Consider the following 14,260-nt stretch of genomic DNA (forward strand, 5'->3'; position numbering starts at 1 on the left):
TGCAGGGCAGGGCTCAACCCAGCCCCCTCCACTCCTGCCCCTAACTTGTCTGTGCAGCCCTCCCCACCCCCCACACCACACATCCCTCCACCTGGAGCCCCCCTTCCGCACAACCCACCCCCCAACCTTTCTGCCCCTCCCTCCTCCCTGGCCTTGGGTCTTTCAGTCCACCTGTCTGTCCCACTGCCCTGTGGCCACTGGCGCCCTTGCTGCCCTGGACCCCAGCACTGAGCAGAGGGTGGGGCTGGAGGCTGTCCTCAGGAGGCACAAGGGCTGCTCTGACCACCCATCAGATGCCCTGAGAGGATGGAGGGATGTGGGGAACCCCGCAGGCAGTTAGTAGGGAGCCACAGAAAGTGACTGAGCTGGACAGCAAACACAGGAGAGTGTCTGGGCTGAATGTGGAGATCAGGAAGAAGGAAATCAGAGGGACAAAGACAGGGAGAGCCAGTGTTGGGGTGCTAGGGGGTGTTGAGGGGGCTCATGTGGCGGGTCCTGGGGAGGGCTACGAGGGGCCACTGTGGGGGCTCCTGGGAGCAGCTGAGGGATCCAGCTGGTGCTGTGATCTGATAGAGCCAGAACCAACCCAGGCCCGGGGTCCGGGGAGAAGTCAGGCGAGAAGGACCCACAGGATCCAAAGGACAAAAGAGTGAGGGGCCAGGGGCAGCTGAGCGGCCGTGGCCGTGGGGCACCCTGGAGGAGCGTCCATGTGACAGGGAGGAAGTCGAGGCTCGCAGAACCAGGACCCTCCCTCTCCTCCTTCCTAAAAGCAAGCACATCCGCTGTTTGGGAAATGCAGTTTGCGGGGGTGGGGAGGTGGGGGGGGGGGCCAGGAGGGAATGCAATCTTGAAATCACACTGGCTGGAGCTGGGGGGAGGCCGGCGGGCCAGCAGGCGAGCAGGCGGACAATTAATTACGAGGATCCCGCTCTGAGCCGGGCGAGGGCCCAGCCAGGCCGGGTGTTTACATGCTCGCTCGTCTGTTTGGGGCCTGCAAATCCGTGTCAGATGTTAATGGAACAGCATCATTTTTCTGCCGAGGTGGCATCCCCAGGGATGTTTGGATGAGGCGGCCGGCGGGACTCGGTCTGGGAAAGGCAGGCCAGCGGCTGAGGAGGGAGATCATTTGTCAGGCTGCCCGACAGCCCGGCCGCCCCACCCAGGTCCCTCTGTCCACCAAGCTCTGGGGATGTGAAAAGTAGCGACCCACTCCAAAATAGGAGACTGCAAACTGGAAGTGAGTCTAACTGAGCATCCACACCAGTGGACACAGGCCAAGTGGGCGTGCCCAGCAGCAGGACTCTCGGCCGCCTGAGGCCGTCTGTGTCCTGCTGTGGCCGGACCCCCACGTGGGCACTCTTCCGCAGAGAGGGTGCAGGGAAGAGCAGGGGGGACACACTCCCACTCAGCAACAGCTGCTTGCTGTCGGCGGCGGAAGAAGAGGGCCAGAGAGAGGACATGACTGCCCAAGATCACACAGCCAACAGGCCCTGGGATAGGCAGGCCGGTGGCCGCTCTGTGCGAGGATGGAGCTGAGGCCCTCCCTGAGGTCCCACAGCCAGGCAGGCAGGCAAGGGGAGCCTGCCAAGGGCTGCTCAGGCCTGTGCTATAGCCCCTCACCAGGGCAGGCGTCCTAGGCCAAAGGCCCGGAGGACACGAGACCTTGCTGGAACCCTGGCCCCGGTGAGCTCCCCACCCCTTGTTCCCCACCCACACTACGCCCCGCTGTTCCTCAGGAAGCCACCTCTACCCCAGGGCCTTTGCACAGGCTATACCCTCAACCCTAACACTTCCTTCAGGCCATCTCCTCAAAGAGGCCTCTCGGCCCCAGGGTCCAAGCCTCCTCTCCTCCACAGGCTGAGGCCAAGGCGCAGTGGTAGGCAATTAGCTGTGGGAAAGCTCGAAACACCCTGCCTGGCACACAGTAGGAGCTCAGGAAATGCAGCCACGCTGGCAGCATAGTCTTTGATACAAATCTTACGCCACGGTTATCACTGGGAGTTATTGTTAAGGAGCCTTGCTTCCACGGGGCTGGGAACCAGCCTGGATTCTTATGCCAGTAACATCCTTTTTCAAACCCTGAATGGAGAGGCCTCTTGACTGTCCTTCCTACACCCCATCCAGAGACTCAGTACTGTGAACAAGGGGGGGCAGAGACCTCCTGCAGCCATGTTTCCTGCAAAAGACCTGCCTCAGTGTCCCTATCTGCAAAGAGGGCTCTTTGCTTGGGGCTGTGCAGAGAGAGGCAGGGTAGGCAGGGCTCAGAGGGGGAGGCAGTGTCGAAGGTCTCATGCAGCCTGTGGAACTGAAGAGACCCTCGTGGTGAAGGGGAGAGCCAGGCCCTTCACACAGCTCCAGGTGCCACAGCACGACTCCCTGCTGCCTCCCCTGCATTTGAGCCCCTGCTCCTAGCTGTCCTCAGATGCACCTCACCCTGACCCCACATCAGGGCCTTTGCACAACAGCCCCTGCTCTCTGCTCTGGCACAGTTCCTCCCTTTGGGACCCAGGAATTGTTCTGCCAGGACTTGAACCCCAGCTCCACAAGCTGTGAGACTGCGTGCCTCAGTTTCCCCATTGATAAGATAAAGACAGTCCCCAGACCTTCTACAGAGGACGGTGGTGAGTGTGAACCTACCCATAGGTGGCTGGTGCCGACGACGCTGATGGGATTATTGTTCTCTCCTTCCTGGCACTTCAGGCGCTGATCACTCACCTCTCCGGCGGCGGTTGCGTCCCCTAGGCCTTGCGTCCCCTAGGCCGCCATCCCAGGGCTGGGAAGGAGCTCCCGCCTCCATTGCCCGCGGCCGCCGGCCGGTTCTCGGCCCTCCCCTGCCCCCTGGTGGTCACTCTTGGTATTTCCCCAAGGTATTTCCTGACCATTTTGGGACTGGCTTGGTCCCCAGGTTCCAGGCACCCGGAGAGGCGGCCACGCAAAACAGACCACCTGCCCGAGGCACTGGGTTCCCGCCCGCGTGGAGACGACAGAAACATGTGCCTGCTGGGCACAGGGCCAGGGCGCAGGGGGACCCTCAGGGGAGGGGAGCCTTGAGGGGCAGGAGGACGATATTCCAGAGGGATGCCTCCTGCCCCGGGGCCTTTGCTCATGTTGCTAAAGACGTTTTCATCTCCTGCAGGTGCTCCAGGGAACCTCTCAGACACCCCTTCTGCCTGCGGTGTGCACGGACACTGGGGTTTGTCTCTGCATGGCCAACCCGTGCGAGGGAGCTGGTCACGCTGTGATCCCGGAGCTGGCAAGGCTGGGGCTCTCCCCGAGGCAGGAGAGCGGGTCCCTCCTCCAAACGCGGTGACCTCCTCAGTAAAATGGGCTTCTGGTCGGCCTTCACGACGGCTCCGGAAGGTTCTCAGCACAGCAACCGGCACACAGCAGGTGTTCAGTTTGTGACCATGGGATCCAGCTGAACTTTGGGAAAACTAGTTAAGGAGCAGCGTGTGTACTTAGTGTTCGGTGTGCCGCCTGTGCCTGTCAGACAGCAGTAACAAACTGCTCAGCGTCGCAGAGGCCTGACGTGCAGCTCGCGTGTTGCTCTAGCAAAGTGTTCTGCAGTCAAGCAGCTATCTCCAGGGAGGCCCTCCTGGGGTGGGGGGAACCCAGGAGCCCAGCCACTGGCCCCCAAGGGGCCCGCGGGCTATCTGCAGGCTGTACTGGGGGCTCACTGGGCCCCCACCCTCCCGGCTTACCAGCGTGGGGCTGTTGGCCTCCCACAGAGAAGGGGAGATGACCTGGGGAGGCCCCGGCACGGGCCCGCCTGGCCTACCCAGAGACGCACGTCCCGAGCCCGCGCACAGACATGGCCGGGCAGGGACCTCGTGGGGATGCCTCACACAGGCTGTCAGGGCCACAGTGAGGGCACAGGGCACGCCCGGGCCCCAGCCCCCAGACGACCCCTGAAGGCCCAGTCCCGAGAGCCCCACAAAGGTGGGGGGACCTGAGGAGTGCCCAGACGGCCCAGCCTCCAGGATGTGGGCTCAGGACCCACCAATCTGGGTTTGGTGGGGCTCCAGAGTGAGGCCTGAAGGACAGGGTTGGGCACAGGTACCTGGTGGCTGCGGGTACCCCCGGGGGAGCCACAGGGAAGAATTGGGCTGGATCTGGGCAGGGATGGGACAGCGCAAGCAGGGGGAGGGCCTGGCCGGGGGGTGTGCCAAGGCCACTTTCTCTCGTGGGATCTGATGGAGGGAACTAGGCTTTGGGCAGCTCTGGGAGAATGTCACATGCATGGGCCCGGCGGAGGGGCAGCCCTGGCCTGACCCGGGGCATCATTTGGTGGCAGTACCTTCCAGGCAGGATGGGGGCCCGGAGCCCCCACCCCCAGCCTCCCTTAGCTCAGCCAAGGCCCCAGAGGCATTCAGCCGCTGAGCAGGACAGAGGATGTGCACGCTGGGCACCCAACAGGGTGGAGGAAACCAAAGCTCAGAGAGGGGGACGAGGATGCTGTGCATTGCATTTCTATGCCCCGTGGCAAATGGCACTGACACGTCACCTGAACACACTGCCGCCCACCGATGCGTGTTCAGCTGTGTGGTCACAGTGGCCTGGTGGGCACATCCACAGGCAGCTGCTCAGCTACCTGGGAAGCCGATACCCTGGGCCATGGCCATCTGGGAAGTGGGTGCACAAGGACCACCCCCCGTCCCCTCCACCATGCCCCATGACGGGCCCAGGGATACTCAGCAGGTGCGGGGGTGGGGGTGTGCGCAGGCACCTCTCCCAGAGCAGCGGCTGGTTTTTCTGCAGCTGCCCATGCCCTCCCTCCTCAGCTGCCCTGCGCTGTGCATGTGGAGGGGGTCCAGGCAGGACCTGTTGTGAATAACTCTCAGATCCCACATGCTGACACCTCAGGGTGCGGGCCCTGGGCTCACTGACTCAGCTAAACCGTTCACCTGTGAACCGTACGTGGTTCTAGAGGCTCCGGGGGGGGGGGGGGGGTGGTGGTGCTCGGGGCCGTGGCGGCCGCTCCTGCAGGCTGGCTTGGGGCACTCTGGCTTTCCGCGGGCAATCCAAAGGCTTTCCGAGGAGAAGGCTGGCCGCCCCGCCTGGCCTGCCTGCCCACCCTCGCCCCAGCCCCGCGCTCCCCTGCACTCCCCTCCCGCCACCCCTCCCGCGGATATGCAGGAATGACACAGACATGGTTCTGTACAAAACCTGAAATATTTTTACTCTTTTAAAACTTTGATCTAAGCTGCCTTAGACCTCATGGACTCGATACAAGAGTAATATGAATCGGGAAATAAAACACTTTAATAGCCACGGTAAACTTTGTTAGAAATGTACATGTTGCCAAATAATAATAATAAACTTTAAAAAATAAAAGAGAGAGAGAGAAAGAGAACAGCTTGATGGCCGGGTTAGATTATATAAATGTTCAACAAGGACGGGAAAGGAAACCTCGCAGACGCCAGGGCGGCTCCGTCGGGGCCCGGCGACCTTGCCCGCCAGCCTCGGGGCGGGGCCGCACCCCCCCCCCGCCCCTCTCCCCCTGCAGCGCGGGCCACTTCTGCGCATGGACACAGCGCCCTGGGACGGGCGTATAAACAAAGCTCATAAGAAATGTACAAATATAAAAAGCTACAAACATTAATAAATTACAGCATCACAAAACACAGAAACACTTCACAAGGTGCTAGTAAAATAGCGGCGTCCCCACCCCCTTCGCCAACAAGAAGGAAAGAAAGAGCTGGTATTCGAGTTGAAGACCCCTCTCTGATCGCGTCTGGAACAGGTCTCGTGCGTACGGTTTGCTTCTGTAAAGACAGATATAAGGCTGCACAGACATCACTTGTTTTTCAGGCAATACCTTAGTTCCTAAGAGAAAGAAATAATACCGACGATAACAGTAGAAAGAAAGAAGGAAAGGAGAAGCATTGGAAACCCAACTGCTCATCAGACTCGGCAAAAAACTCGTATAAATGTTAATGAAGGACTCTATAGAAAGAAATTCCTAAAGATACTTTTACTCTTATAAAAAAGAAGTTATTTAAAAAGCTATTTACACGCTACATTCTATGAAAAATATGCTTCAGGAGATACATCTAAAATTAAAATACAGGATTGCCTGAGAAACAAATCCAGCCCCTCCGTGTCACTGGGCGGAGGACGTGCGGTCTGGGGTCCGCCCGTGGCCTCGACACCAAACACCGACAGGTGACAAGACAGAAGTGCGGGGCCCTGCGTCCCTGGGCCGCCCAGCTGCCGTCAGCCCCGCCAGGCAGGTGCCTCGGCTGACAAGTGCTTCTCCGAGTGTAGCCGGTGGGGCTGGATGGGGCCCGCCCACATGGCTTAGCCTGGGCTCCCAGGCCCTAGGTCGTGGCTGGGCCCGACCCTTCCAGGGGGACCCCCACGATAGCGCCCCCACCCACTAACACAGACCCTGCCGCCGGCCCCAGCATCCCAACAAACGCCCCGGCAGGTCAGGGCACGACATCCACCATCCGGCCCGCCACCTGCCGGCCACGGAGCATAGAGGCCCCTCTCCTGGCCGGGCCGAACGCTCTCTGGACTGAGGATCGCTCAGGAAGAGTAGGGGGGCACACAAGATCCCATTTTCTCCTCCTCTTCCTCTCTAGTGTTCTTTGCCTTTTTTAAGCCTCTGGAGGCTACCAGCCTGCGGCCAGCTCAGACTCTGGGCCTGGTGAGCGTTGGCTCACTCCTCCTTCCTCGAAGGACTCATGCTCCCAGCAGAGCTGCGGAGGCCCTGCAATCACACCCACACTCAGGGGTGCCTGGAGGCTGTCCTGAAACTGGAATGGTCCTCACGTGGGCAGGGCCGAGTTTCGGGAACTGGTCACTCTAAGCAACTTGAGAAAGGACATCTGTCCACGTTGGTGAGCTCCGCCTGCTGAAGCAACAGATGCTCGTGTGGGGGGGGAGTGGTGGCCGGGAGGGGGCCAGGCCCTCCCTGGGGTGAGGCAGCGCGGCCACCCTCCTGGGGGCGGATGTTCTAGCGGGGCTCCGGGGGTCCTGAGCGGAGCGGAAGGATCCTGGCTTTCCAAACTTTAAAGGAGTAGTTTTCCATTCCGATGAATTTTCAAAATTTTCCCAAGCCTCTGCTTGGCGGTGGCCATGCCCTTTTTTGTACGTTTTCCTGCACCAAGAGACACAAAAGTGGCGGGTGTGAGAGCTCGAGAGGAACCTCCCCTCCCGGAGCCCCCATCTTCTCTGTAAGACAGGCCTGAGGGCCTGAGCCCTGGGGCTCCAGACCCCGCGGACCCACCAGTGGTCACCAAAGTGCCCTGCTGCGAGGCTGTGGGATGAGGGTGGGGGGACAGCACCACGAGGGAGTGAGGCCTAGCCCTTCTCCTGGCGGCGGGAGCCACACTCCCGTGTCCACAGCCAGCTGGGCCTGCGGGCCAGGGTGCAGGCAGATCGGGGGTCTGGGGGTGAGAGTGGGGACCTGGGGATGCAGCCAGCCGTCCTGCCCCCAAACCACCCAGGGAGCCTGGATCAGCCTGGGCCCCTCGGCACACTGCCGACCACACCCAGCTCCAAGCTGGGCCCCAAAGCCAAGGCGAGCAGGAGCAGCCTTCGCACTGTGAGGGGCCCTGGCCAAGCACGTGGCCGTAGACGTGGCCACCGGGGACAGAGGGGACCCGTGGTCCTCTAGCGTGCAGTCTGAGGGCACGCGGGTGTGGTACCTTTGGCGGCAGTATTGTTGGGGGATGACGCGGAGGGCCGCCTCTGCGCGAGGAAGACCCCGGGGGCCATGGGCTGGGAGGCGCGGCTGGCCTGAGCCCCTGCAAAGGCTCCGGCCGCAGTGTACTCGTGGTCCGCCAGGCTGCTGCTGTGGGATTCAGGCGGGGGCTCGGGCGAGCTGCCCTCCTGCGAGGCCTGGCTGCTGGCCGTGCTGGCGGAGGCCGGGGTGGCGGAGGCCGGGGTGGCGCTGGCGGAGGCGGAGGCCGAGGCGGAGGGCGAGGGGGTGTTGGGGGCCAGCTTCCTTTTGGTGGTCTTCTTCTTCCTGCTCTTTCGCTCCTCCTTTGGACAAAGCATGCGGCCAGGCCTCAGACACAGGGGCTGGTCCCTCGTGCGTGAGGCCACTCCCCTGGCGTTGGGCCAGCTGGCCCCCAGGAGACCTGGCTGGGTCCACACCTAGCCCCACGCTCCCCCACCGTGAACCCGAGCAACACCGGGACCCATGCAAGGACCGCCATTGCCCCCCTGCAGGTGAGCTGCCCTGCACATGGGGACACATGGAAGGTGACACCACCACTCAGCTGCAGTGGACGTGCCCCCTGCCCCATTCCTCCACCCATAGCCTGACTCCCGGCCGAGGGGGGGAATGTGCCACCAGTACCCCACTCCCCAACCCCCTTCACTCCCAGAAACTTGTGAACAGGGATCAGCAAGACTCAAATGTCCCCAAGCCTGAGACAGCTCCCAGACTGGGCAGTTTGGGCAGGGGGCTGGGGGGAGGAGCAGAGGCCCGGGCAGGGGGCTGGGGGTGGACAGAGGCCTGGGCAGGGGGCAGGGGTGGGGGAGCAGAGGCCTGGGCACAGGGCTGGGGTGGGGAGTAGAGGCCTGGGCAAGGGGCTGGGGGAGCAGAGGTCTGGGCAGGGGGCTGGGGGGGATGCGGAGCAGAGGCCTGGACAGGGGGCTGGGGAGAGCAGAGGCCTGGGCAAGGGACTGGGGTGGGGGCAGAGGTCTGGGCACAGGGCTGGGAGGGGGAGAGCAGAGGCCTGGGCAAGGGGCTGGGGGCGGGCAGAGGCCTGGGCACAGGGTTGGGGGGTAGCAGAGGCCTGGGCAGGGGGCGGGGGGGGGGAGCAGAGGCCTGGACAGGGGGCTGGGGGTGGACAGAGGCCTGGGCAGGGGGCAGCGGGGGGGGGGAGCAGAGGCCTGGGTAAGGGGCTGGCGGGGAGCAGAGGCCTGGGTAAGGGGCTGGGGGGGAGCAGAGGCCTGGGCACAGGGCTGGGGTTGGAGCAGAGGCCTGGGCAGGGGGCTTGGGGGGAGCAGAGGCCTGGGCAGGAGGCTGGGGCAGGGGAGCAGAGGCCTGGGTAAGGGGCTGGCGGGGAGCAGAGGCCTGGGCACAGGGCCAGGAGGAGCAGAGGCCTGGGCACAGGGCTAGGGGGGAGCAGAGGCCTTGGCAGGGGGCTGGGGGGGAGCAGAGGCCTGGGCAGGGGGCTGGGGCGGGGGAGCAGAGGCCTGGGTAAGGGGCTGGCGGGGAGCAGAGGCCTGGGTAAGGGGCTGGGGGGGAGCAGAGGCCTGGGCACAGGGCTAGGGGGGAGCAGAGACCTGGGCAGGGGGCTGGGGTGAGGAGCAGAGGCATCTGGGGAGCTGAGCCCAGGCAGGGCCCGTCTCACCTGCTGGGACAGCTTGGCTGCGGCAGCTGCCAGCCCAGTCTCGATGGAGGCCACTCTGGTGCCCTCACGCACAGGCCTGTCCTGCCTTGGCACCGATGGGCCGACCCTCGCTGCAGGAGAGAACGTCAGCCTGCCTCGAGTGGCCACCTATGCCTGTGCACCCCTGCGTCAGTCTGTGTCCAACACCTTACAACTCAGGGAGGGGCCCCACGCCAGCAAGACAGGTGACAGCAGGCTGGGGTCACACGGAAGGTGGACTCAGACCCCCACCCCAGGCCAGGTGCAGAGACACCCCCCCTAGGGCTGCTCATCCAGACAATGTAGGTGAGGGGCCGGCCCCCCGCAGGCAGTCCCCCAACCCCGGCTCCTGCACTACCTGTGGGGCTGTAGGGGGCGTCGTCCGAGCCCTTCCTCTTCTTGGACCGGGACTTGAAGACCGGACTGTCCTCATCAGACTCCAGGGAGGGGTAAACTAGGAGGTGGGGGGGGGGAGGCTGAGCCCCTGCTGAAACCGGGGGACTTCAAGCTGCAGAGCACTGTCCCTCCTGTCATGGCTGCCACACACACACACACACACACACACACACACACACACACACACGCGGGCACAAGTCCCCTGGGAGCCATCCAGCCCAGGCCCCCTGAGGCACAGCAAGGGCAGGGACTGGCCAGAGAAGAGCTCCCAGGCCTGCCCCAGCGAGTCTTTGATGAGGAAGCCCCGCACAGCAGCTCTGGGGGGATTCCCGGGTGCCCCCACCACAGCGCTCACTGCTGTCAGTCTGTCAGAATAGGGCAGGCCCCACATCCAGGCCCACAGGTGTCCACCCGACAGGGCAGGGCCAACCTCCCCTCGGGAGGGCTCTTCAGGGGCAGGAGGGGGGGAGTTGAGGCCCTTGGGCCATGGGGACCGTGCTGAAGGCAGACCCCGCATCACGGGGGTAGTACACCCCTGGGCCCCAGACATCCCCAGGGGGGCAGGCCAAGGTGTGGAGGCAGGTCCTCACTCCTGAGCCCTCCCCTGCGGCCAACAGCAGTTCCCCAGAGCTGCCCGGAGCCCCGAGAGCAGGGCCTGGAGGGCTAGGGGGGAGGGTCATGCCCTAAGCCCCCCTGCTCACTGCCCACCTTGGATGTGGGCCACTCTGGGTCTCAGTGTTGTAACCCACACAGAGACAGACGGGACGGCCGTGGTCTCAACATGTCTGTGAGCGTGCCACAGTGTGGCCGCAGAGGGGGTAGCGGGGTCGGTCCTCAGAGGGCAGAACAGCCGTGGACCTCCAACCCAGCAACGCCCCGTCCCAGGTCCACGCCAGACGCACTGCAAACGTGGCCACACGGCACCCCTGCACTAACGTTCCCAGCAGCAGCGTCCACGGTGGCTGAGAGGCAGAAGCCAGCAGGCGGCCGAGAGTGGCTGGAAGGGGCCAACACGTGAGGCAGCCACGGCAGAGCACGCGAGAAGGAAGGTCTGTGCTCAGGACGTGACGCACACAGACGGAGAGACTCTGTGGGCTACGGGCCAGGGAGGGGCTCTTTCTGGGTGGCGATCATATGCTTCTGAGGCCGACTTTCCTGTCTCCTGAAGACGGCTCAGCTCCCGGCACGAGCAGAAGCCCGGGGGCACTGCTGGCACCCGCCCGCACCCCCGGGGCCTCACCATAGTCTGAGTCCTTGAAGCAGGCATCCAGATGGTCCTGCTCCTCCTCGTAATCATCCAGGTCCACGCTGTTCTTAGCTGCCCTCTTCAGCAGCCGCTTGCCGGCGCCCTTGCCACCACCCCCGTTCTTCCGGGCACCGTGAGCCACCAGCGAGCTGCCCTTGGCCTGGCCGGCGCCCCACGTGGTCTGCAGGCAGGAGTCGGAGGCCTGCAGGTTGGCCATGGACAGCATTCCCTGAATTGCTTCCTGCGTGCTGGGGGAGGCCGGGGGCTGGCTGGAGACACAGAGAGAAAGGCGGTGCTCAGCCCACAGGCCACAGCCCACAGCACCGAGCCCACGGCTTATGACCCGTGGCCCACGTCCCACAGCACTCAGCCCACAGCAAGCAGTCCATAGGCCATGGTCCACAGCCCATGTAGCCCCCACCCCCCAGTGGCACAGGGCACAGGGTGGAGCACAGCAGTAGCTGATGACTCCCTCTCTGAAAGAGCCAACCACCCCCTTCTCCAGCCCTTTGCCCCCACACCCTGCAGGGTCAGACAGGGCATGGTGAGGGGACACAGGAGAAGAAGGGGAGCAGAAGGGGGCAGAGAGAGAAGGGTGACAGATGGATGGGCCTGTACCAGCCTCTGATCACGCCTGCTCTCTCCCACCTGCTCTTTACCTGCTGGCCACACCTCAGCCCGGCCGGAGCTCGGCTCCGCTCAGCCGCCCCCTCAGGCAGCTTTCCCGACACCACCTTCTGCTGACCTGATCCGGGCACCTGTCACCCTCCGGCTCTGGGCAGTGCCGGGCCCCCTTGCCACATTCTCTTCGCCTGCCCCACCCCCTCCGCCATCACCTCCTCCCAGCTGAACTGACTCCCCTCCCTCCAGATACCCAGTGAAGCTGTGCTGCTGACTGACGCTGCATCCTCCGCTGGCCTGGGCTCTGGGAGGGGTGGGTGGCAGCCCCCCTCCCCCCCAACAGAACAGAGGCCTGGACAAGGCTGGATGGGGACAGCTCTCACCGCCAAGGCCTGGGCTCCTCCAGGTGCTGTGCTCTCCTCCCCGTCCCCGCAGACCCCCGCATGGGGTCTGTCTGGGCCTTCTCAGGGACCTCAGCTCCATGTCCCACCACCCCCCCCCCCCCCGCCAGGTCTGCTTTCCTGCCCCTGCCCCAGCCCATGCCTCCTTGCAGCCAGCCACCACCGCCACCCACCCCCCCCAACCACCCCCCCGCTCTTCCCCTAGCCTATCTGCACCAGGACAGACAGCTCACCCTGGTCAACCCTCCACATCTCCCTGCAAGGCACCCAACACCCAGCCCAGGAAACTTCCAGTGGGCCTGGCCCAGCAGGCATCTCTCTTCAGGGGCCGTTTCTGACCCTTGGCCTCACCCCCGTGGGACAGGACAGCCCACCCTGACCTGTGGGCCCCCAGCCAAACCATTGTGTCAGGCACTCCTGAGCTGACCCTCCCTGGGAGACAGGACCAGGAGTCCCGAATGGGGTGGGGAAGCCACAGGCGCCTAGCCCTCCTCCCCATCACAGACCCAGAAGGCCTAGGCAGCGGCTGCAGGGTCCAGCCCTGGTGTCTGACATCCATGCTTCTCCTGCCTGCCCCATGTGCCCTGGGGGATAGACCCACTCGAGGCTACTGTGACCCCAAAGCAGCACCCAGGGTGTCAGTCCACACAGGCCCTGCTGGGGGCTCTGCCTCGTCCTCTCTCATGCTGCCCCCCACCCCCACCCCATCTTCCTGAAGTGTTGGAAACACATTTAGTAGTAAGACCATTATAACGAGAAGGAGCCACAAGTCCCGGCTCAGAAGTGAGAACTTCTCAAACAGAGGGCCGGCAGGCTGGGGGAGATACAGCCGGCCCCCAGGGAGAACAGACACAGAGCGTCCCTGCAGGTCCCAGGGGCCCAGTGAGACAAGCTTGGACACACGTAGTCCTGCTGGGTCACTGCTGGGCTCTAGGCCAGGGACTCTGTCCGGAGCAGGGAGGAGGGGGCTGGGGAGGGCTCTCCAAGCAGCATCCCCACAAATACTGCCTCTCGGGCTCTGCCCCAGATACCCTGGACCACAATGTCCTGGCTTCTGCTGCAACCAAATAGGACTGCAGTTCCAAAGCCAAAACGATAGGAAAATCAAGTCGGATGGTCAGAATCGGGAGCTCCTGGCCCCTCTGCCCCGTCTACACTGCACAGGCAAAGGCTTGTCCAGACCTAGCCAGGAGCACACAGTATACCACGGCTGTGCCACTGTCACCGGTGGTCTCTGAGCAGCACAGACCCCTGACCTGCAGGGGAGACAGCAGGAGCCAATGGCTGGCCCGTCGCCCTCTGCACCAGGCTCTCTGGGGCATGGATGTGGCCCTGTCCGGCCCTGTCCCGAAGCTCTGGGCCCCCTCACGCAGCCTCAAGGCTGGGCAGACACCAGGCTTCCCACAGGGACAGGAGGGCAGGGGGCCGGGACACCCACCCGGGAGCTTCCCCTGGGGAACTGGCGTGGTCCCAGCCCAGCTCTGCTGCACCCAGGAGGGAGGCCTGTGGAGCCCAGGGCTGCATGCTGCCCGGGCCAGCGGTCAGTCCACGCAGGGCAGGCGCACCAAGGAGCAAAGTCTAGCCAGTGCACATGGAAACTCATCTCTTAATCCTCCAATTATCATACCAGAATCCTCCCCGCAATCCCCAGCGGTGAACACTAAGCAAACCATCCACAAGAAATTAACATATTTCCCTCCATTTTTTTTCAGCTGTTTTTTTCCCAGCAGCAAATACTTAAAACAGAGCAAACGGACCATCAAAAACTGACCCGCTCTCCAAATGGGAGACTGGGGAGAGGGACTGCCTGCAGCAGGCGGTCCGGGTGGGCCTGGCAGGCACGTGTGCATGTGCGGGTGGGTGTGAGGGCACACGTGTGTGGGGGCACACGTGTGTGTGTGCAGGGCAGTTAGCGGTGCACCTCGGACAGGCAGCCCTCCCTCCAGAGTCCGAGCATCAGCCAGCCAGGGTTCTTTCCGGAAGAAGGGCACCCCAAGGCCACGTGGGGCCAGTGCCCTCCTGGAAAGGGGGTCACAGCCAGACTTCTCCTGGCAAAGCCTCAGGCCAGGGTCCCGCCATAGCAAAGGCCACGGGGCATTTCTGTCGTGAGGGACTCATATCTGTGCGTGTACAGAAACCACTTAATGCCAAGCAGGAAACGCATACCCCAAAGGGCAGCAGACACCGCCAGCCACACGCCGACAGAAAGCACCTACAGCTGCCTGTGAACACGGTACTGCACCAAACACCGTGATTTGTGAAAG

At 63.5% G+C, this 14,260-nt stretch overlaps 1 protein-coding gene across 2 annotated transcripts in view; it reads right to left on the minus strand.

Moving 5' to 3' along the window:
- Positions 1 to 5,153: 5,153 nt before the first annotated feature.
- The window catches only part of PHF2 (PHD finger protein 2), a 76,112-nt gene continuing 67,005 nt past the window's right edge, over positions 5,154 to 14,260 (minus strand). For both annotated transcript variants that reach the window (XM_058695948.1, XM_058695947.1), the window contains exons 18-22: positions 10,969 to 11,243; positions 9,691 to 9,786; positions 9,315 to 9,424; positions 7,656 to 7,992; positions 5,154 to 7,105 (exon numbers count right to left, since the gene is read on the minus strand). In XM_058695948.1, coding sequence (XP_058551931.1) covers positions 7,017 to 7,105; positions 7,656 to 7,992; positions 9,315 to 9,424; positions 9,691 to 9,786; positions 10,969 to 11,243 — 907 coding nt within the window. In that variant the 3' untranslated portion in view covers positions 5,154 to 7,016. The remainder of the gene's footprint in view (positions 7,106 to 7,655; positions 7,993 to 9,314; positions 9,425 to 9,690; positions 9,787 to 10,968; positions 11,244 to 14,260) is intronic.

Source organism: Neofelis nebulosa, chromosome 12, assembly GCF_028018385.1.
Source record: "Neofelis nebulosa isolate mNeoNeb1 chromosome 12, mNeoNeb1.pri, whole genome shotgun sequence".
In the NCBI taxonomy this organism is placed as follows: domain Eukaryota; kingdom Metazoa; phylum Chordata; class Mammalia; order Carnivora; family Felidae; genus Neofelis; species Neofelis nebulosa.